At 36.6% G+C, this 21,819-nt stretch overlaps 3 protein-coding genes across 5 annotated transcripts; 2 read left to right on the top strand and 1 right to left on the bottom strand.

The window, feature by feature from the left end:
- Window positions 1-220: 220 nt before the first annotated feature.
- Window positions 221-5,528, bottom strand: LOC147850228 (external alternative NAD(P)H-ubiquinone oxidoreductase B1, mitochondrial-like). The gene is made up of 9 exons (XM_087336417.1): window positions 5,274-5,528; window positions 3,493-3,769; window positions 2,938-3,392; window positions 2,495-2,714; window positions 2,258-2,362; window positions 1,308-1,580; window positions 961-1,082; window positions 700-819; window positions 221-498 (listed from the first exon to the last, which is right to left on the bottom strand). The coding sequence occupies exons 1-9, from the start codon at window positions 5,462-5,464 to the stop codon at window positions 411-413; spliced, it is 1,851 nt and encodes a 616-aa protein (XP_087192543.1). The 5' UTR covers window positions 5,465-5,528; the 3' UTR covers window positions 221-410.
- A 4,466-nt stretch (window positions 5,529-9,994) lies between these two features.
- LOC147850229 (uncharacterized) lies at window positions 9,995-13,281 on the top strand. Of its 2 annotated transcripts, XM_087336811.1 has the most exons (3): window positions 9,997-10,361; window positions 11,704-11,862; window positions 12,547-13,281. In XM_087336811.1, the coding sequence occupies exons 1-3, from the start codon at window positions 10,047-10,049 to the stop codon at window positions 12,925-12,927; spliced, it is 855 nt and encodes a 284-aa protein (XP_087192937.1). In that variant the 5' UTR covers window positions 9,997-10,046; the 3' UTR covers window positions 12,928-13,281. The 2 variants fall into 2 exon arrangements, with proteins under 2 accessions (XP_087192939.1, XP_087192937.1); XM_087336813.1 differs by lacking the exon at window positions 11,704-11,862 and having other exon boundaries at window positions 9,995-10,361.
- Window positions 13,282-16,215: 2,934 nt separating this feature from the next.
- LOC147850230 (histone acetyltransferase MCC1-like) lies at window positions 16,216-21,806 on the top strand. 2 transcript variants are annotated; one of them, XM_087336589.1, is made up of 7 exons: window positions 16,216-16,387; window positions 16,519-16,827; window positions 18,211-18,428; window positions 18,519-18,666; window positions 18,751-18,850; window positions 18,938-19,166; window positions 21,460-21,806. In XM_087336589.1, exons 2-7 carry the CDS (start codon window positions 16,759-16,761, stop codon window positions 21,608-21,610), a joined length of 915 nt encoding a protein of 304 aa, XP_087192715.1. In that variant the 5' UTR covers window positions 16,216-16,387; window positions 16,519-16,758; the 3' UTR covers window positions 21,611-21,806. The 2 variants fall into 2 exon arrangements, with proteins under 2 accessions (XP_087192715.1, XP_087192716.1); XM_087336590.1 differs by lacking the exon at window positions 16,519-16,827 and having other exon boundaries at window positions 16,217-16,387.
- Window positions 21,807-21,819: the final 13 nt, after the last annotated feature.

The following is a 21,819-nucleotide window of genomic DNA, read 5'->3' on the forward strand; positions in this document are numbered from 1 at the left end:
AATATTTTCGATTTTCGATTTTCCTCCCGTATATGAACTTGATCTCCTGAATGATACTTCTCTTTCTCCCAATGTTATGCTCTTGTAGATATAATTGATTGAATTGTCATGACATGGAAATAATTCTGTTTTCGAACTTTATTTCCTTTGTTTGAAGACAAATACTCATTAATATTACTTACAACTATCTGCCGATATTTCAAGCCAAATGCTTTGCAAGGAAGTAAAAGAAGCTTTTTTATATGATACATAGGCAAAAAGTCTTTGTGCTGCAGACCACAGAATAAATCCAATAAAGCTGGAAAAAAGGAATACTACATCCCTCTCTTCTATATATCCATAAAGATTTTGAGAAGAGATAAGAGGTAGGAGAGAGGGCGAGAGAGAGATCATTACAAGGCAGAGTTTTTTTACATGCGACTTGAATCACGACCGAAAACAAAGCGTTTTGTCCAGTCGAATATCACCAATGCCCGAGTTCTCCAACTAACTTGCTTACTATACAAAAACACATTTTTTTGAAATTTGAGTGTGTTTATTATGTAAAAGAAAACAGAAGCACAAGATAGAAACGAAGCATATCTGTAAATCAGTGGGAAACAATTTGATCAAATGAAGCCTCAAATTTTTTCTTTTGCAGATATGATGCTGGATCAAATGATCAATCATCGAATAATTTAATTGTACAAAAATGAATACCTTGCATACACAGAATACCAAAGCCATTGTGTGCTTCTGCCAAGAGAGACCCAATCACCAGGCAACTCTGCGGCCGCCTGTTCTCCACCAAGGGGAGCAAATTGCCCAAGATGCTTGTATCTATCATATGAAAAATCAAACAAAAAACAGATGCTTTATTATACCTTCTTTCACTCTTTTTAGAGGTGCTTTTCATGTTCCCTGTTTTTTTCAAGCCATGAATATAATAAATATATATGTAAAGAATGGTGTTTCTTTTACTCAAAAGGACGAAATAGATGCCGCCCTTCTCCTCTCACACGGAGGGGACCCTCGGGTTTAACTTCACATTCTTTTCTCCGGTTGAAGCATTTGGCCAGATATTCGCCTTGTTGGGCAGCTACCTAACACATAATCAGGCATCAAGGAAGTACTAAATTTTCAAAGATGAAAATTCAACCAACATTCAAGACTACAAAAACATATTACATTTTTCAGGTGAAAACAACATTCTAGGTGAAATACTGCTCTTGTTATTCATAACCTTGATACAAATCATTCTTGTTTTTTCCAATATTTGGCAAAAAAAAGGCAACGAAAAAGAGGTTATAAATGATGCTTCAAAAGACCTGGGCTGTTGCTGGAAGGGCTTTCATCTGTGAATCCACCTTCACTAGAGATTTCTTGAATTCCTCAATATCCAGAAGGACCTCACTTTTATCGTCACTACCACTATTATTATCGATGATCCGTAGCACATCCTTCATGTGCTGACGTTGCAAATATATATCGATTTGCGGATATCTGCTTCTTAACAATTCAATCGCATCTCTGAACTCTTTGGCGGTTAGCGTACCTGAATTATCGACATCTGCCAGCTTAAAAATGAAGGCTACATCCTCCTGCACCAATCAATAGTATGTTTCAGACATTGTTATGCATGAAAATACAAATATACCTCCCGAAGTAGTCACATTAAAAGGAATATTTTAGCTTGTTGCATTAGGATTGCTTGTTAAACTGAGTCATAGATATAGACATATATGCTCTTATACACAACTAAGACCTTGGATCTAGATATTTAAAAAACAAATATAGAGTTCAACTTGAAAAAAAGAACGTATCATAGAAAGGGGAGATATACAGTGACAAAAAAGGAAGGAATATGAAAAACATGCACAGAAAAAAGGTAAAAAGGGAAATCGTGCAAAGAAATAGTTTTCTTTTGTAATACATTACGTCAAACGACATGCACAAGCTATGGGTTCTAATGCCGCTAGATCAACCAGGACAAATACCGAAAGATTGAACAATAGGTCTCCAAGTTATATTTATACTAACAACGCCTCCGGGTTTTCTTTTGTAATACATTACGTCAAATGACATGCAGAAGCTATGGGTTCTAATGTTGCTAGATCAACCAGGACAAATACCAAAAGATTAAACAAGAGGTCTCCAAGTTATATTTATACATACTAACAACGCCAATAAGTGTTTTCCAATTAATAAAACCCTCATAACAAATGCAATACACCCCTTAAGCCTCTAAAAATGTCTCAAAGAGGTTATAGAAGCAAACCAAAAGTTTTCGTTGTTCAATGGTAGCACAATCACCAAGTGCATATGCATTATCACATCCCTTAATGCGAAGCCATTCATCAGTAGCCAAAACGCGCCGATCATCCTGCATCATTATTTTTCAAATGTGATATTCAGTTCTCTTGTATAAAAGAATTTGTGTAAGATAAAAAGAATGAATATCAGAACATGGCCATGAATATCATTAAATTACATCATAACACAATATATTTTTGACCTGTCCAATTTGTGTCATAAAATTCGCTATGAGTGGACGTGTTCCGATACCCGTAGACCATATTGCCATGCCATAAGGAACCTCCACTGTTTTGCCTGATTTTTTCTCTTTTGTCACGATCACATTTTTCTGAACAGCCAAAACCCTGCAGCCTGTTCTTACATCAATTCCATCTCTCTGAAACTTCTTCTCTGCAAAGTCACTGATGCGAACATCAAACCTGAAAAACCAAACAAAACTTTAAATACAGTATGTAGCAACGAGATATATACAGTATATACTGGATGCTACATATATTGCATAGTTTTCTAATAGAAGCAAAGCTGTGAAATACCCCTGAGTTTTTCTTTATTTTCTCAAATGCCCATAAGTTTTCTTTATTTCCCCAAAAGGAATAAATGATTGACAGAAATTTCTAAGTCTGTAATCCTAATACAACTCACATATTCAAAATATGATCACCAGATTGAATGACAACAATGTTGACAAAGGGCATAAGGTTTGGGTATAGCTTGCATAAATCTTCATATATTAGATCATGAAGCTCTGCTGCAAATTCTACTCCTGTTGGGCCACCTCCAATGATCACAAACTGCAATAATTGTCTCCGCTCATCTTCAGATACGAAAGGAAGTGCCGCTAGCTCAAAAAAATCCATTATACTTTCACGTATCCTTTCTGCATCTTCAATTTCTTTCAGGAAATGGCAATAGGCTTCTACTCCAGGAGTATTGAATGTGTTTGGTTGAGCTCCTACAGCAACAATAAGGTAATCATAATTAATTTCGAATTCAGTTTTTCCTATCTCAACCTGGTTAGCGACCGGTCTGCATAAGACTTTTCTGTTCACAGCATCAATGCTGATACAATTTGCTTGAGAAAACTTTATGTTCTGCCTCTGCATATTAGGAAAAAAAATAAAATGATTACAATCCTAAAGACAACGTGTTTGTGGTATGAGAGAGTGATTCAATTGCATAAAGATAAAGAAGCCTTACATTTTCTGTGATCCTGCGGATTGGCTCTGTTATGCTTCTTGCCTCAACTGTCCCAGCAGTTACACTAGGTAATAGTGGTGTGAAAACAAAAAAGTTCCGAGGTGAAATGACATGTACATCGTAAAGATTGGTGTCCAAGGTTTTCAAAAAGCTTATGCCAGCCCATCCTGAACCCAGTACCACAATCTTCTTCTTTGTTTCCTCTGACTTTGAATTATTGTCAAGTCTATCTTGCCCAACTTCTGCAAATATAACTGATGAACCTCCTAGAATGCCACTGTTAAACGAACAGATTTATGTCAATGCCACATCGGCACGCATCTGGACTTACAAATAATCAGAGAAATGAAACGCAACGAAATGTTATACTGAAGGCCAAACTTATCTATAAGGAAAAAAGTCAAATACATGTGAATCTCATAGAATTTCTAGTAAATCAAAGAATGTTTTTAATTGTATCTAACCTAGGTAGCTAGCCTTATATAGCTGGAAGGCTTTGACCAAAGTACTGGTCACCAATCTATAAAATAAAACCATGGGATACAATGTATAAAAAAAATGGACTTCAATAGGTACAGAAAGGAAGATCAGCACAGGAACACACTCATAAGATAATACAGCATGTCATCAACGTCCTGCAAGCGGAACTAATGCATGGGCGGTTATCCTCGATCTCATGAAATGATACCAGGTATCCTCCCATGTAGGTGATATCTACTATGCAACGATCCATGTATCCCGCTTGATGGAGAATTCTACTATGCGATGATCCATTACCCATGAGTGTTTGAAGCAAAACTGTAGTGCTCCAATCGAGAGGCATAATGAATGATTGAGAGAAAGATATCTTAACATCTCCAAAAGACCAAAGTGCATTGTCATTGAGACACAACAAGATACAATTGAACATATCGTCTCTCTTCTATTAATCCAAGAAAAACAAAAAACGAAAGAAATGATATGTGTGTCCCTAAGTATGCTTTCTACTGTATGTACTTAGATTTTTATGAGAGTCGAATAAGGAGAAGGTGTCTACTTGATGAAATTGATTATCTTCAAGAATATCCATAGCAGGCTGATCCAAGAATCCAGCCATATGGTTTCATTAGGTAGTGTGACGTGTCCAATCACAATAGTCTTCTGATTGTCAAGACATGGGATCTCAACTTTTAAAAGTGATACAATGGTCAGATAAATCATATAATGTGTTTGCAAATGTGAACCAGACCATGGATGAACATGTTATATAAGAATGCTAGCCATGTTTTTCATTGGATCTATTTGATGTTCTCTCACTCGATTGTCTCAAGAATAGGTCAGACCATGGGTGAACATGTTATAGGAATGCTAACCATGTTTTTGATCTGACATCTTCCATGTTCTCTCACTCTATTGTCTCAAGATATAAAACAGAGTACATAAGTCCTCAATTTGGCATGAAATAAAAATCCATGGATCTCCTAACAAATACAATTATATATTTTCAATTTGGAAAGAGATCAAATCATGGATCTTATGACTTAGATATAGAACCAAAATACATACATACATTCTCGATTTGGCTAAATACATACAAATTTAATTTTCATACATTCTAAAGGAACAAAAATCACTTTGGAAAAACACGTGCAGTTTCAAGATACAGAACAAGAATACGAACACATTTTCAATAGGGGAAAGATTTCCATTTTCAAACGTTTCCAAGATACATAACAAGAATGGATACAATTACAAACTTGGTAAAAGAGATGGGAGAGAAAGAAATAAGGAGGCGGCGAAACCTGGCAGCAATAACAGCGACGAAGAAAGGAGACCAATTCCGTTCATTGTTTGTTCGTGAAAGGTGAGCGATAAACCGGCAAGACGATTTCATAATCGGGGCCTTGTTGTTGTAGCCATAGCCAATGTTCCTTCCTAAGAAGGAGGCGGGAGGAAGACATGATTTGGAACAGATTCGGAGGGTGGAAAGCATGACGCGAGGATGAAAAGGGCTCAGGGGAAGAATCAATGGAAAGCTTGTAGAAAACAGAGGAAAAATCCTAGAAAAGAAATCAAAAAGAGAGAGAGAGGGGGGGGGGAGACAGATAGATGGTGAGAATGTATTGAGTAAAATTGGTTGAGACCATTATGTTACGCCATCAAAACCAAATCAAAAGAGCAGAGCAAAACAGAAAGTAAAACACTGGGTGGGGGTGATGGGGCTTCTTTCTTCTTTCTTTTTGCTTTTTGCTTTTTGCTTTCTGCTTTCTGCTTTCTGCTTTTTGCTTTTTGCTTTTTGCTTCTTTCTTCTTCCTTCCTTCCTTCCTTCCTTCCTTCATTCATAAATTCATTCATCCCCAAGCATTATAGAATAGGAAGGTCTCGGCTTCGCCGAGGTCGCCATGGGGGTGGCGGGGGCCTATTCTCTCAGAATTCCGGTCTATGTATCGCCCGCACCTTCTCCTATCTCGTCCCGTTTTTTTTTATCGTACTTCGTCCCGTCCTATTCCATAGTGTCGTGCCTTCCCCGCCCCTTCGGGTTATGCATTCCCCCAATCCTGTCATGTTGTGATCGTGTGCCAACAAATCCACACCATCGTAGGCCGTCATCATTGGTTGTGGCGAATGAACGAGACTTGTCTTGGAAAAGGGATATTCTGCATAAAGATTACCCTTTTTCTCGACATTTGCCTATTTCTCTTTAAAGACAATCTTTTTGCCATCGTTTTCGATAATAAAATGTTTGAGTATTAGACTCTAGGCATGTGTTTGTGTTGTATTAGGACTTTACACGACTTTTTAAATAAAAGTGTATTCCATTAGGAACTCGAAGTTGTTGTATTTTGACTCACTACCTATGAATTCACATTCACGTGGCACACTCACACTCGATCCATGAGAGATTGAGTGTAGAGAAATTGTATTTCACGCTAGTGGGCATAGGAATAGAATCCATGAATGTGTCAAGAATGTCATATAATGATCTCCATCCATGGGGGATTGACAAATATATATATCAATGATCACGTCCATGTTAGACCAAATGTCGACCTCATGTAGACATATATATTTGTAAGTATGTGCTTGGAGTATGCGAAGTTGGATGTTTACCTTGTCAAGCTAGTTAATGAGGCCGAATGCCTCATATTAGGTGTGTTACATCCATTGACTTGACTATACGTCAAATGTATGACTTGTCCAACTAGCTAATAAGGCGAAACACCTCAAGTTGAGTATGCTACAAGTATGAAAGTATTTTCGTAAGCATGATATTGTAGTCGTACCAATAGTTCACATAGGTCATGACTATGTTTGAGTGGACTTGGATACAATTTGAAAATGTTTAGACACGATGATTTTACTTGGGACAATTGATTATCTTAAAATACATAGTCAAATTGGGGAATTATTGGTTAGTTATCGAGTTATGCATGTTACTACGACCAAGGTTTATTTAGTCCATTGACGTCCATGTATGAATTGCAATATGATCACATATATGGGTAACATTAGAAAATAATAACTTTGTGGTTAACAATCGGCAACAGTTCAGTTCGGTTTGAGAGGGTCAAAACCGAACCAGGTTGGAACCAAATCGTTAAAATTTTTTGAAACCTAAACCGAACCATGAAACCGTTAAACCGCGGATTCGGTTTTCAACTTGGGTCAAAATTTAAATTTTAAAATTTTAAAGATGTTCCTAAAATGTGAGAATAAGGTCTAAAAATGAAAAGATTGTTTAAAATAAAATAAAGGATTGTTTAAAAATTTTAAAAATAAAATCAAATAAAACCGTTAAACCATTTAAATCGCGGTTTCTAAATGTTGAAACTGAACCGGACCATTTAAATAAACTTGAACTTGAACCGAAACATTTAAACTATTAAGCCGTGGTTTCATGAACCGAACCGTTGCCGATTGTTATCTGTGGTGTTGTAAATATCATTCATGAGCATCAATGTTTTTTGAAAAATGCTAGATGCAATACTCATCACGAACTGAAATTTTGGGAGTATTATTTGTATGTCCTTGAGTTTGGGAATAATAGTCCTTGCCATGTTTTTATGAGATTCATTCCATCTCATGTTTATACGATTTTTGTTTCACATCACGTTGGACTATAGCCCATTAATCAGCGAAGAATGAACTATAGTGCTTATTTCAAGTTTCAATAATTGATGGAAGAACCCATAGGTTGGTTTCCCGAGTCACACATCGCAATATACCGAGCTTCTAGTTCGGGGTTCAACGATTTGCAATGTAACTTTTACGTGTTGTTAACTGCTTCATCCACAATTGGGTAAGTGTATCTTAGTTGGGACTCATAAAAGGTAATAATCTTACCAATGGGATCATTTAAGAAGTTTGTACTCTTCAAAAAATATTAAATTGACATAGATACTATGGATACTTTTTAAGTGGAGGGGATTCAAAAAAGTAACAGGATTTCATTATCTCATGATTGTAGGTAGCAATAGGGTTGAAAATATAAGAATTTCTTTGTGTTGTTACTTTCCTTGATAAGTATTCAAGCACATAAACCTTTTTGTCAAGGGGTGGGGAGTTAATGCAAGGAATAACGTAGTTTGCATAGGCGAACCATGACACACTATACATGTGTATGAAAATGAGCAACTCATGTGGGAACACTTGAAATAAATGTAGAGTAGATTTATATATTGGATGGTTAGGAGGAAAATTAGGGTTGTGTAAAGGTCAGTATTGAGTCCATAGGGGTTGTGTTCCACTTAGTGGGCTAATCGAGGGATTGGGGGAAGTCACTTCCAATGGCAAAGACAATGGCATAAGCACATAGAATCACTTGTCTCTCCACTCTATGTAGTTGTAGAAGCCTCGAGGCTTATTAAGATAAACTAAAATCATCACACTCGTAATCACTACATCAATTAAGAAATGAGTTTGTCTTAATTAAATAGATAATTATTGCTACATATGTGTTGTCATAGTTGAATAGATGATTGCTATATAAAATACATGCATACCTCAAAAAATATACATAGATGAAAGTGACTCTCAGTGGATCCAAATGGGAGAGAATGACATCCAAAAATATAGTCTCAAACGCCTTTTTTAGCGTGATGGGTTGCTTTCACATTACAAGTCCACTAAACATTAACCACTGGTACCTTATCAAGGGTAAGCTCTCTACAAATTACAATATGACCATGTTTCTTATATATAGTTGGTGTATGACTGGATTGGAAATGTTAAACCATATAGGGTCGTAAAGCTAAAGAAAAATAACATTATTTCCCTTAACGTCATTGTTGCTCAAATATCAATTCTAATTGAGACAATGAATCAAATGCTTTGTCTTTGAGATAACTGCAACACGATACATATGACGAACGAGTTGCTATTACTCTCTCTCTCTCTCTCTCTCTAGTGAAAACACACAATTATATTAATAAATGTGTGTAAAAAAGACTACTTGCAGTAGGTGTGAGTCGTGACAATGGAGTATGGTCACCCACTAAGTACACTACATGGGTTGTGGAACATGTTGAATTGCCAATAGGCAAGACAAACACTACACTAAGGAAAGAACTTCTACTTGCTCCAATAAAGAAATTTGCCACATTAGTACTCCCTTCAACTTTCGTAGATTCTCTCTCTCTCATCACACACCCTAGGTATTGCAGTTGCATTATGGAATCAAAATCAGCCAATAATGAAGGCATGTAAGGTACGCAAGGAAGGGCTAGTCGAGGATGAGTATCACTTGCTTTTTACATGCTCTGCAATGGTCCATTGTATGAAAGCTATGGTGATATATTAAGAGGGGATGATATTTTGAGTGTCACACCAAAGATAATACCTATAAATTTGAACTCATTTGTGTATGCCTTATTCACAAATTGAGATTTGGTGCTTGAAACTTCAATGCATGAATATTCCTTCTTAGGAAGGAGGCACACATCAAGATAAACTTTTGTACTAAGGAGTCTAGACCCATGGGTCAATATTGGCCTCTCTATGGGCGCTGAAAATATCTATCTATCTATCTATCTCTAAAAAACGAGACACCATTTTAAGATGTAATCTCAAGTTTGGTCCTATAGGTTATTTTGGCCTCTTAAAACACGTAAGTATATATGTATGTCTCTTTTTCTTCTCTTTCATGGGCCAACTTTGGTCTTAGAAGAGGTTAATGTATCTTTCTTTGTTTCTTTTCTCTCTCTCTCTCTCTCTCTCTCTCTCGGCTTGGTGATTTACACTATAACATTAAAAGTCATAAAATTGAATAGAACCAAGTTTAATCCTTGCCCTGGGCAATGCCCCAGGTCATAGATCACAATTGATCTTCCATGGACATTAAAACTAAATCTCTCTCTCTCTCTCTCAATCAATTCCATAAACTTACCGACGTGTATACATTTGTAGGCAGATTTGGAGATAAAAGGTAAAAGTTGAGGGGCAAATTTGGAGATAATGAAAACTTGAGGGGCAATTTTGGAAATAAAGAAAAGCTATATTCTGAACTTGAAGTATCTCTCTGTTTCCGTTTCTCTGTATCAGAGAGAGTAGACTTTTGTGTGTGCAGCACAGAAACCATGGCTGCTTCAGCACCGATCGAGACCGTTTCGTCTTCTTCTTCTTCTTCTTCTTCATCATCATCATCGTCTGTTCCTGCTCCTCCTTCGTACCGTCTCGCAGGGATGAAGCACTCCATGGAAGATATACTATTCTGCATCGACGCTGACCGGCAGATCGATGCTGACATGAAAATATCAGGTGCGAGAGGGCAATGTATCTCTCGTCTCGATGCCATCAAGCAGTCCATCTTCCTCTTCGTCTCGTCCAAGCTCTCCATGAATCCCCGCCATCGTTTTGCTTTCTCTTCACTCTCTACCACAACGTCTCTTTCTGTAAGTTCCCTTTATTTATCTTTTATTTTCAGTATAGAAAGACCTTCTTCTGAAAAATTCAACAAGAGGAGAATTTTTCTCGAAGAATTTTTCTATTCTGCAAGAGAACTATGAATTTTGTATTTTAATAGTGATACTGAAAACAAGCAATGGACACAATCAAAAACCTGTTGGGAGAAATGTTGAATGGAACCTCTTGAGAGTAGAAAAATCTGTTGAGTAGAAATATGTGATTGAGAGTAGAAAAATCTTGAAGTATAGAAAAGTTCTCCTCTTGTGTATCCTTCTTTGACTCATCTCATGCTCAAGAATGGATGGATATAGATTGGTCAAATGAATGATAGTGGCTACTCAAGGATATAATTCCAAATGCACAATCACATCTGCAACACAAGTATATGTAGAGACAATCGTGATAGAACTTGTCCAGTTCTCAAGAAAACTCTCACACTATGCCTATGGAACACACAAAAGCATGACAAGGTCCTGTAGATCATAACTTGGAGCATATATGAATTTTGCATTGCAATTGTCTCCTCATTATCTTGACTCTCCCAAGTTCTCATGCACAGCATGTTAGTAGCCTCCATCACTATCTCTACTAGGAAAATAAATAGAATCCAAAGGACAAAGGCACTGGTAGAGGCAGCAACTGTGGAAGGATATTATATAATTTTTTCCATACAAATCCCATGCATCTGAGGAGTCGAGGGGTGGTCATGGGAGAATGTGTGTCCTCATGAGTTCCTATTCTTCCTTAGAATCCCCCATGTGATGAACATTCTGTAGGTGTGTAGTTTTTAACTGAGCTAAGGCCATTTCTTTCATTACACAGAGGGCAATGTTTGTCAGTTAAAGCACCCTACCCCCCTCTGATGAAAAGGGAAAAAAGGAAAGGACAATTCTATTCCTGTCTCTCTCTCTCTCTCTCTCTCTCTCTCTCTCTATCTTTGATATAGGAAATTTGACTCTATACACTTTTGACTGGTGAGAGAAATGAGAGCTAACAAGACATTGGTGAGAGAATGAAATTTTTTTATTTCTACTAAACAAATAAATTGTAGGAGACATTGTCAAAACCCAGTGCATAACCGTTTACCGGTATGGATTTCAGGCCTCAGCTACATGAAAGGAAAGTAGTCATTTTTCACAAGGTTGCAAGTGAGAAAGAAATAGATAGCTATTTTAGAATATCATGTGATTAAAAAAGTGCCATTAAAAAAAAATGCTAAATGAAGTTTTAAACAAAGTCACAATCTATTGCATAAACAGTGCTCAACAAATTAAGATGCACAAAATAAATATTTTGGAATTTCTACTCAAAAGAGGCCTTAAATGACAGTTGCAACAAAATTTCACCAGTGACATGGAAGTGATTAGCAATACGGTGCACAATCTCACCTCGAGTGGGAAATTCCCAGAGTGTGATCTGTCCTCATTATTTCATCTGGCAGCGTTGGAAGCTAGGAAATCACAAGCACAAGGTCGAGTCTTCAGAGTGGCAAGTCCTTGACTTTAACAAACTTCTCTCTCTCTCTCTCTCTCTCTCTCTTCTCATTACATTTGTTTATTTATTAACATTTCATGGAAGTTTATTCAGTAGAGGGTTTTGTTTCACAGTGGTATTTATTAGGAAAATCATTGCAAACCTGATATATTACTATTTGAGAAATTCCCAAAACACTGACCTACTTTTCAACAATTAATGAATTGCCATTGCGGCTAAACAGTATTTCTGTATTGTTCTTGAGCAGGGAGCTGATTTGGAGGATAAATAGAAAATAGACTAACTCAGGTTCAATTAATCATTAATAACCACCAAGTCATGATTAATGATTAGTTTAGATTTTATTTTGGCCATTTGTGGTTTGCGGCTGCTTAGTGGGCATGGTTAGCTCTTGACTGGATGGGGTGATATGCATTTGGTTGGGAGTAATTGGGGCATATTGAGATTGTTTGATGCTTGATTGGAGGTGAATATCTATTTCCAGTCTGTCAGTTTCAATGGCATTTTGGTTATTTTTAAAATTGTGTGGTGCTTTGGGAAAATATCTGCAAATAGTAATGTTATGCCCTTCAACATCTCTATGTTTTAACATTCCATGTGTAAAATTCTGAACTTAAAAAGGTTTTTTTCTCTGCATTGTATTTTAACATTTTATGTCAATGTTGTTTGGTTGGGCAGATATTAATTTATTGCCGATCAGAAGTAGTGCCGACATTTCCGGATGAATGGCCAACCGGTCAGTACCCATTTGTACTGGATTCTCTTTATCTTCATGATAAGCCCACTGACATGAATTGCCCACAGAGAGTATTTGATACTTTAGTTGAGGCATCAGACAAAGTGAACATGGGTGAAGGCTATATATATGAAAATGGTTCTGGACTCACGCGTGTTCTATTCCGACAAATTTGTTGTTTATTAGTGCATCCTCAGCAACGATGTGGACAAGATGATTTCAAAGTGCCCAAGGATATCTCTAAGATGACAATTACATTAGATGGAAGCACTAATCAATCACCTATTATCAAGAATCCAGAGGAATTTGGTCTTGTCTCGTAGTGTAATTGTTTTTCTACTGCTATTATCATATGCTCGAGCAATTTGTGGAAAAAATATGGAGATGATTGCCTCGAATATAAATCGTTAATATTAATCCCCTAAAACAAAGTTGGTAAGAGGATGGATATACCAATCAATAGAGCAACATTACTTTTGATTTGTCTGTAAATAAGCATTATCTTGAAGCATAATATATGGAATGCAGATAGATGTATGGTGTGTTTGAGATAATGCTTAGATTGATCATGTCTCACAGGCGATGATAAATACTATTATAACATTACACATTTTGTTGTTGTGTTGAAAGCTCCATCATGAATGAATGTATGCAATGGAAAAATCTCTTCATTTCAATGGAGTCTGGCTCCTCTCCTTCTTTTGCTATTGGCCCCTCATTATTTTGATTATCATGTCCTTACATCTTCATTCAAGATATTGGCTGATATATAGCCTATATTATGAAAAGATTATAGATTTGGTCTTGCATCATCAATATGTAACATTATTGTAAGATTGAAGAAATATATTGAGTGTGGGTACGTCGCATTGGTTGTTTGAGATTTCATTTTGTATCTTTGCCCGTGGATCATGATATTGTTGGTGAATTGGTATAACCGTTACACAAGGAGGCTGCAAACCCTTGTTTTTATATGGGTTCAAACATTCTTTGCCCTTGGATTGGTACAACATTCACATCACGATGCTGCAATACCTTGATTATATTTGTGAATACTAACGGCTAATGCATCAGTGACCCATACAACCCATGAGAATTATTGTATCAAGATTTGGCAAGGAGACAAATGGCCATCACATATATGTTTGCCTTTAATATAATGGCTAGTGTATTAGTGACCCATACCTTGATTATATTTGTGAATACTAATGGCTAGTGCATCAGTGACCCATACAACCCATGAGAATTATTGTATCAAGATTTGGCAAGGAGACAAATGGCCATCACATATATGTTTGCCTTTAATATAATGGCTAGTGCATCAGTGACCCATACCTTGATTTTATTTGTGAATACTAATGGCTAGTGCATCAGTGACCCATACAACCCATGAGAATTATTGTATCAAGATTTGGCAAGGAGACAAATGACCATCACATATATGTTTGCCTTTAATATAATTTTCTAGCATTAAATTGTCATGTATTTGGAAGAGTGCTTGATCTCATAATCTTCAATCTAACATTGAATCACGTTGACTTTTATCTAATACGATGCATGCCTTTAATATGAGTTTGTTAAACATGTATTCTATCTCATTCATTTTTCCACCATATGGTATGAGCTTATGTGTGCCTTAGAGGAATTGGTTAAATGCTTTAGTTGGTTACACATGGCAAAGAATAAGAAGGCATATCTCTCCATCTAGTGTTGTGATTCTTATCAAGCATGTAAATGTCAAAGAACCTAGATATCCAATTACCAAAGTGTTTAAAAAGAGAACTTAAAGACATGAGGACGATATGTGAGCATGTGCACACTGAAAATACTCAAAAAACTTGAGAATCTATATACAAAATGCATAAATGCGCTTAGAAAATACTTAAATACTTGCCATATACCAAGAGGATGAATTATAGGAGAAAACAACCTAGATATTCATAAGTCCTAATCTTCTCATATACTTTGGTGCATTAAACACATGTTGTACTTGTCACCATGAACACGATCACAAACTTAATTAGCACACTTACAAACACAATGATAATCAAAATACAAATATATACTAGTAAGAACACTTTGTTACTTTCTCTCTTTTTTCGTCGTATGTGCCTCTCATCTTCCTACCATCCAATGCACCAACTTGTAGATCATTAAATGAAGTGTTGTTGGGGCACATGTGATATGATGGTGCTCTAGTGTTCCTAGTAAGTCACCTATGTGCACATTGCGTCAAAGCACCCATGCACTTGATTGATCAAGCTTGGACCACAATGGGCATGTGATGAGTGGGTGATGGAAGAAAAGCGTGAGTGTGCACACACATAGATATTTGCCATTGAAAACAAATGTTGCACCTTGGGTGGATTGGTAGTTACAAGATGGTGCATGCTTGTTATAATTCTCTATAGATATATTGTATCATCATGCAATGACATCATTATCTTGGCTATCTCCTAAAGTAGAAACGGTTTGGAATGTATGTATGTAGAATGCAAGGTGGTGGCAAATATTGCAATGTAGTTGGCATTCCCATTTGCCATTTTGTGAAAAACTATTCATATGGAGAGTCATGATTGGTGGGATCCCGTTAGGTTCAACTTTAAAGAGATGAGGAGTAGGGTCAAGTACATGCTTCTTTTGCACCATTTCGTTGGACGATAGTACACAGGTTCATTAAATGTCCTATAGCGTGTATCAATTGGAAGTACTTATAAGACACTTGGCAAGTTTTAACTCGTTGTTATTTGAGGCCTCAACAATGGGATTTTTCTCAATATGTTCAAAATGGTCCAAATGGCAGACTAGAGATATTGTTCCAATTTTTACGATATTAGGGATTGCAACACAATTGGATATATGTGTAATGCTTTCATGTTTGATAGTAGACATGGGGTGAAAGCCTATATGAAGAAGTTGAGAAGTATTCTTTACGTGGAAATTATGGATGTTAGAGCATGTGGGGATCATTTTCTCAAGTGCGTATTCAAGTTTTCTAGTGGCATTAAAGGACGTCCTTCTCCCTACATAGGATAGATAGGTAGAGGAAACTAAGAAGTGTTGTAACCGTGGATTTTACATACAATTAATATATATTGTTTGCTTTTATATTGAGAGAGAGAGAGAGAAGAAATGTTGTCCAATGTAGTTGAGTTGGTAAGGTTGTCCAATGTAGACCAAGAGGTTGTGAGTTCAACCCCTACATTCTACAGTGACATCTAGTGAATTAAGAGACATTATTTGAAGTAATAGAGAAGTGAAGAAATTGGGTTTCGAACCCAAGACGTAGTGCTAGTAATGTGACAACTTAAAATTTAGGGTAAACAAATTACAACAAAAAACCCAGAGTAAAAGATAATAGTGATTCCGGAAAAATCTACGGAGGAATAGATCTCCATATATTTCCGAGAAAATGTATGGAGGGGTAGATCCTGTAATTTTCCATCTGATTTATGTGACAACTTAACATTAGGGTAAACAAATTACACAAAAAAAAAACCAGAGAAAAAGATAATAGTGAATCCGGATGGAAAAATCTATGGAGGAATAGATCTCCATATATTTCCGAGGAAATGTATGGAGGGGTAGATCCTGTAATTTTCCATCTGATTTGTTTTGTTTGTTTCTGTATAATTCCAGATAGCCTTGTTCCGTGGGAGGCACTCCCTGCCTCCCCCATCTCTGTCTCTCCATCGATCGGCCGACCAATCGATCGATCGATCCTCTTTTGATCAGACCGCCATTGCCTAAGCAGATGAATGGGCTATGGACGTTCTCCATCAGGTTTTCCTCTCTCTCTCTCTCTCTCTCTCTCTCTCTCTCTCTCTCTTCCTGTGCTTATTTAGGGTTTCTTTATGAATCGATATTCTGCATTGCATCTACCTCAGCATTTAGATCTATATTTCTATATCTAGATTTCGCTGGACAGAAACACGAGGTTGGACAGTGAATGTTGCTTTCCCATTGGGATTCTGAATAGAAGCTGGAGAGGAATGGTGCATAGATGTGGTGATTGATATGGTCAAAATGTGATGGTTAGATGTGGTGGGTACACATATTCTAATCGTGATGGATATATGTGGTTACAATGTGGTGGATAGATCTGGTCACAATGTACGTGGTCAACATCTGATGATAGATGTGGTTCAAATGCGATGGATATATGTGGTCAAAATGTGATGGTTATTTGCTGTCAAAATATGGAAGGATTCTCTATATATCAGGTACACAGCCCTACATTTTACATAGACTTCAGTCTATACTTATCGTGAAAGAAACGATAATATTTTTAGGATATGGGAGATCATATTGCAAATGATTTCATTCGGAAGTATGCAATACAGTTATATACACTGCATGTTCCAATTGATAATCTACAGATCTATGGTGATTTAATATAAAGTCACTGAGAAGCAATTTCCACCTTTGAAGCACTCTGTCTCAGACTGCAGAGCCATTCAGTTCTCATTGGGGTTGAGGTGAAACATTGACCAAAATGTATATATTATATGTATAACATACACACATACAAGCACAATGCTGGCGATCTGGATTAAGAAGTGAGGAATAAGGAAGATTTAGGATGGAGAAAACATTAGGGATTTAAGAATAAGAAGAACAAGAACAGTTGAAAGAGAAACAAAAAGAGGCTCGGGGAGGTTTAAGGAGGGCGAGAAGCAAGAGGGGAATGTGAATGGCAGGATGAGCAACATCAACATGAAGAGATGGAACTAAAAGAGGAATAGGCGATGTAGCAACAGGATGAAGGATATTTAGGAAGGATAAGCAGAAGGAATGAAGAGGGACGGAGAAGAAGAAATAATAGTGTGAGCATGAAGGACCAAACAACGGACAATAGTAAGAAGAGGCTGAGAGTCAAGTTTTGGGGAAAGCTCAATAAATCCTGATTGTGTTCCTTGGTGACACACATAGCTCACTTGTCATTCCTCATACTATTATATCCCTTGTAAGGATTAACTTTTGCACATTATCGTCATCATTATTTATGTCCATGATTTCTATCAAAACTGTTTTGTGTTCTGAAGTGACTCAATATGTGAAAGAATAACTTTGATACCAATTGCACAACTTATTGCAGTAACTTTAGATTATAAGGCTTGATATATGATACAAGGTAGGGTTGTCACTTTGCTGGAGTCACTGGATCACAAGACTCAAGACTTCATCACAAGATAAGAACTAAATAAAAAATGTTGCAAGAAAAGCAGTTAGAGAAAGTTTGAACAAGTTTTTATTACATTTCAAGCCTATGAAGTATGCAAAATTTCAAGCATTTCATGTTTCAGGATGGCGAAAAGCACAGTTAAAGGCGATGTTGGTTTAATAATCTTATTCCAACCGCATTTGGATCTGATTTTATACTATATGTGTCATTTTCTGACATTTTAGCAGTTGAAGCCTATTGTTTCTTGTGGCTATTGCAGCTGTTTTCCCTTTCAAAGAAAAGATGAATGTACTTTACTTGTTGAACCATCATGTTATTTGAAAAATTGCAAGATTTTGGGAACAATTTGAAGTTAACCTTGTAAGAAAATGGTCACTTTCTAGATTGTCAAATGACTTTATGGCAGTGTTTATGATGGCAGGGTCATGACTTGAAAACTGATTATAAGCAGCCACATAGTGGTAGACTTGGGGCTTCTCATACACTCAGCTTTCAGGAAGCCTCGGTAGGCACTACATACAGCTCATCTTCTGTTGCGTCTTCTTTCCCAACACATTCTCCTGTCATCAAGTACCGAGAAATTCAGCCCCAGGACTTGGATGTACTAAAGGAGCTCCATCAAGAACTTTTTCCAGTGAGGTGAGTTTATTTTCTGTTTTTTGTTAGATTGTAACCACCTGGTTGAAGTGTTTTTTAATGGCTAAGGGAGATATGTACATGCCTGTCCAGATACGAAGATGATTTCTTTTCGAATGTAGTACATCGCCATGGTATCCAGTCATGGGCTGCAGTTGATATTAGTCGAAGTGGTCTTCATGATGGTGACGAAATAGTTGGTTTTGCCACAGCAAGGGTGGTTTCAATGACAGAGATTGATGTAAGATTCATATGTTGGAGTTGATCGTTAAATTCAAATTTATGTCAATTTATCAAGTCTGATAGCTTTTTATTATTATCTCAGACCACTGGCATGATGGGTTATGAATTTTCAAAAACAGATAAACACCTTGTATATATTTTAACCCTTGGTGTAATCAAATCTTATAGGAGACTGGGCATAGGTACATGATATATCCTCCTGTCTCTGTCAGATATTCAATTCTTCCAATCTGTTGATAATCTTGCTTTATATATATTTTTTGTTGCAGCATCATCACTGATACAGAAGGTTTTGAAGTATGCATCTGACAAGCCAAGTTGCAGAGCTGTTTACTTGCATGTTATCTCATACAATTCTGGTGCAATTGATTTCTATGAGAATAACTCCTTCCAATGTCTGCAGAGATTGCAGAACTTTTATCATATAAATGGTCACCAATATGATGCTTACCTTTACATATATTATGTGAATGGCGGTAGATCGCCGTGTCTAGCACTGTAAGTATATCCACTATTTTTTGAATTTCAAATGCATATAGTATCTCATGATAGGTAGTGCATATGTATAGTTCCAGCATATTTTCTATTTGATACGTAAACTACTGTGGCTTCTTAGAAATGAAACGTTAGAACAAGAAGATGGAATAAGAACCAATATGTTCTATGATCATCTAATAACTGAACCTGCTTTATTCAATTCTGTCACAACTTTGCTGCTAGAGAACTACCAAAACAATCTCCATGCTCTAAGCTAGTAGATAGGTAGATATCTAACATCCACAGAGATTGATTTGTGATCCATCGGATGGGGCCGAGCCCATGGTGACAATTCTCTCAATTTTATGAATCCAATGCTATTTGAATTCTCTCAAGTAGCGGTGTAAAGGGTGAAATCTTTTCTGCTGGTTATCTATTTTCAAATAACTGCTAGGTGCTGTTGAATTGAAATGACGTGTTATATTTGAATCTTTAAAGGGCCAAAGTGGTTCATAAAACCAAAAATTACATCTGTGTATACCATGTCTGGTAAATTAAGGCGGATGTAAAATTGTATGTAGCTGTTCCTATGTACTTTCAAGGCTGTTCAAAATGCAATCATTTAGGAACACGGGTTGCAAGTTTTGCCATATTATATGCCACATGGGCATAGGCGCACTATGCTTGGATGAGCCTATAATCTCTCCTATGATGCTCTCCATTTTGATGATCCATTGTGATTCATTCCTATTCGTACAAGTTTCGTTTTTGTGTTTATAGCAACGGTCTCTTTTCATGTGTTTTTTAAACAGTTACACTAATCATGTGTGGTTAGAGCTGGTGCTGATGCAAAAAATTGAACAGTTTTTTTTTCATGTGTAACAGTTTCTTGTTTTGTTCACTAATTACAGGGGGCTGGGATTGGTACTGATGCTAAAAAATGAATAATCAAGATACAATTTAAATTTAGTATGTAGAATTTAGAGCAGCAAAAACCCCTGCTTTGCCTTTATAATGTGAGAGTTAGTTGGTAAGGTACTGTAATTATGGTATCAATCAATCTCTCAGAAAATCCCTCACCTTAATGCATAGGTCTATTGAATGTGAAGATTAAAAGCTAGAGCTCCGCAATCATATCTATAATTGTGGAGATATATAATTTTCTCCCAATAGAAGTAGGCACTGACAGACCTTGTAGTGGTGTCTGATGTGTTATTGAAATAAGTTGCATGTTGATCATATCTATTTGGGAAGTTGATGGATGGAATTTTGAAATGGAGATTGTTCTGTTATAAGGTATTATGTCTTTCTTGAATTATTGTGAGAGAATAACTGGTGGGTGCTTATCTCTTTCCAACTGGTCTGATCTTATCTGTAAGGTGTCTATGAAGTGTGAGAAAAGCTGTTAATAGCAGCAGCGGAACAATTGTTAGAACAAAATAGACACAGCCAAGCTGTGAGAAGGCTGTTAGACAGGTATGGTTGCAAAGAGTAGAGACAGCCAAAGAATAGAGCTTGTTTTGTAAGTAGCAGCAAAAGTAAAAGTCTTTACAAAAGAGGCTGGTATAGCCTATTTATACAAAATTGGGGAAAGTGGGTGAAATGGTTGTTTGGTAGTTAAGAGAGAGAGAGAGAGAGAGAGAGAGAAAGAAAGAAAGATATATTAACGTCTTTTAAGAGGCCAAAATGGCCTATAAGACCAAATAAGAGATTACATCTTAAGTGTTGTCTCGTCTTTGCGAACAAATCAAAATAAAATAAATATTACATAGTAAATATAAAAGTAAATAACATGAAAAGAAAATTAATGAGGGAATCTGGTGTTTGGCACATGTGAGATCCTCAAGTTAGGTATATTGAGCTTTTGTCTTCGAAAGATCTCTAGCATAGGTCGATCCAGAATGGAAATGTCTCCGAAGCGAGGGAAGCACCTACGATGGCGGGAGATAATGGCTTTTAGAGAGAGAGAGGCAGGGAGGAGCTGAGATAGATAGAGATCTTTTTGACGTCCACGAGAGACAAATTGAAATCTATGACATGGGACCTTGTCAAAAGTTAAACAGATGTAGCTTAGTTGGTAGAATTGTCTGGTGGAAACTAGGTCTACATTCATGCCTACATTCTACTGGTGTTTCAGTAAATAAAAACCTGGCTGACAACTAAAGTATAATGCTCCTGTAAAAGAAAAATGAAAGTAAAACCTTTGAATAAGTTACATTATTGGTTTGATCTGTTTAGGTTTCATGGAGAGAGAGATGAGAAAATATTTTATATCATTATTTGATCCTTAGATTTTTTTTCTGAAAAATTTCAGTGACTTCTTCATATCAATAAGTGGTCTTCTCCGATCATTCTTTACATCGTTGACTTCACAGTTTTGGAGAAGAGGAGGCAAGAAGATACCCAAATGGCCAAAGTACAAGGAATCAGGTGGCCTTTATGATAGCACTGTGTTGTGTGTGTAGGAAGTTTAAACCATGAAGTGATCATCTTTTTAGCGATGCATAACCTAAACCTTACTCCCCAGTTACTAAACTCTAAGCTTGTACTTGATATATTCACTTCTATTTCTTTGTGAATAGTAGGCACTTGTTTCGAGATGTTTTTCTTCGAGATTATCAATGATATTTAATATGTTCTCAGAACCATCTGTTGGCTTCATATTTTTATCTCT

This window comes from Azolla caroliniana, unplaced genomic scaffold (genome assembly GCF_043228905.1).
Source record: "Azolla caroliniana isolate FFs.n. ecotype wild unplaced genomic scaffold, voAzoCaro1.0.p SCAF_21, whole genome shotgun sequence".
In the NCBI taxonomy this organism is placed as follows: Eukaryota; Viridiplantae; Streptophyta; class Polypodiopsida; order Salviniales; family Salviniaceae; genus Azolla; species Azolla caroliniana.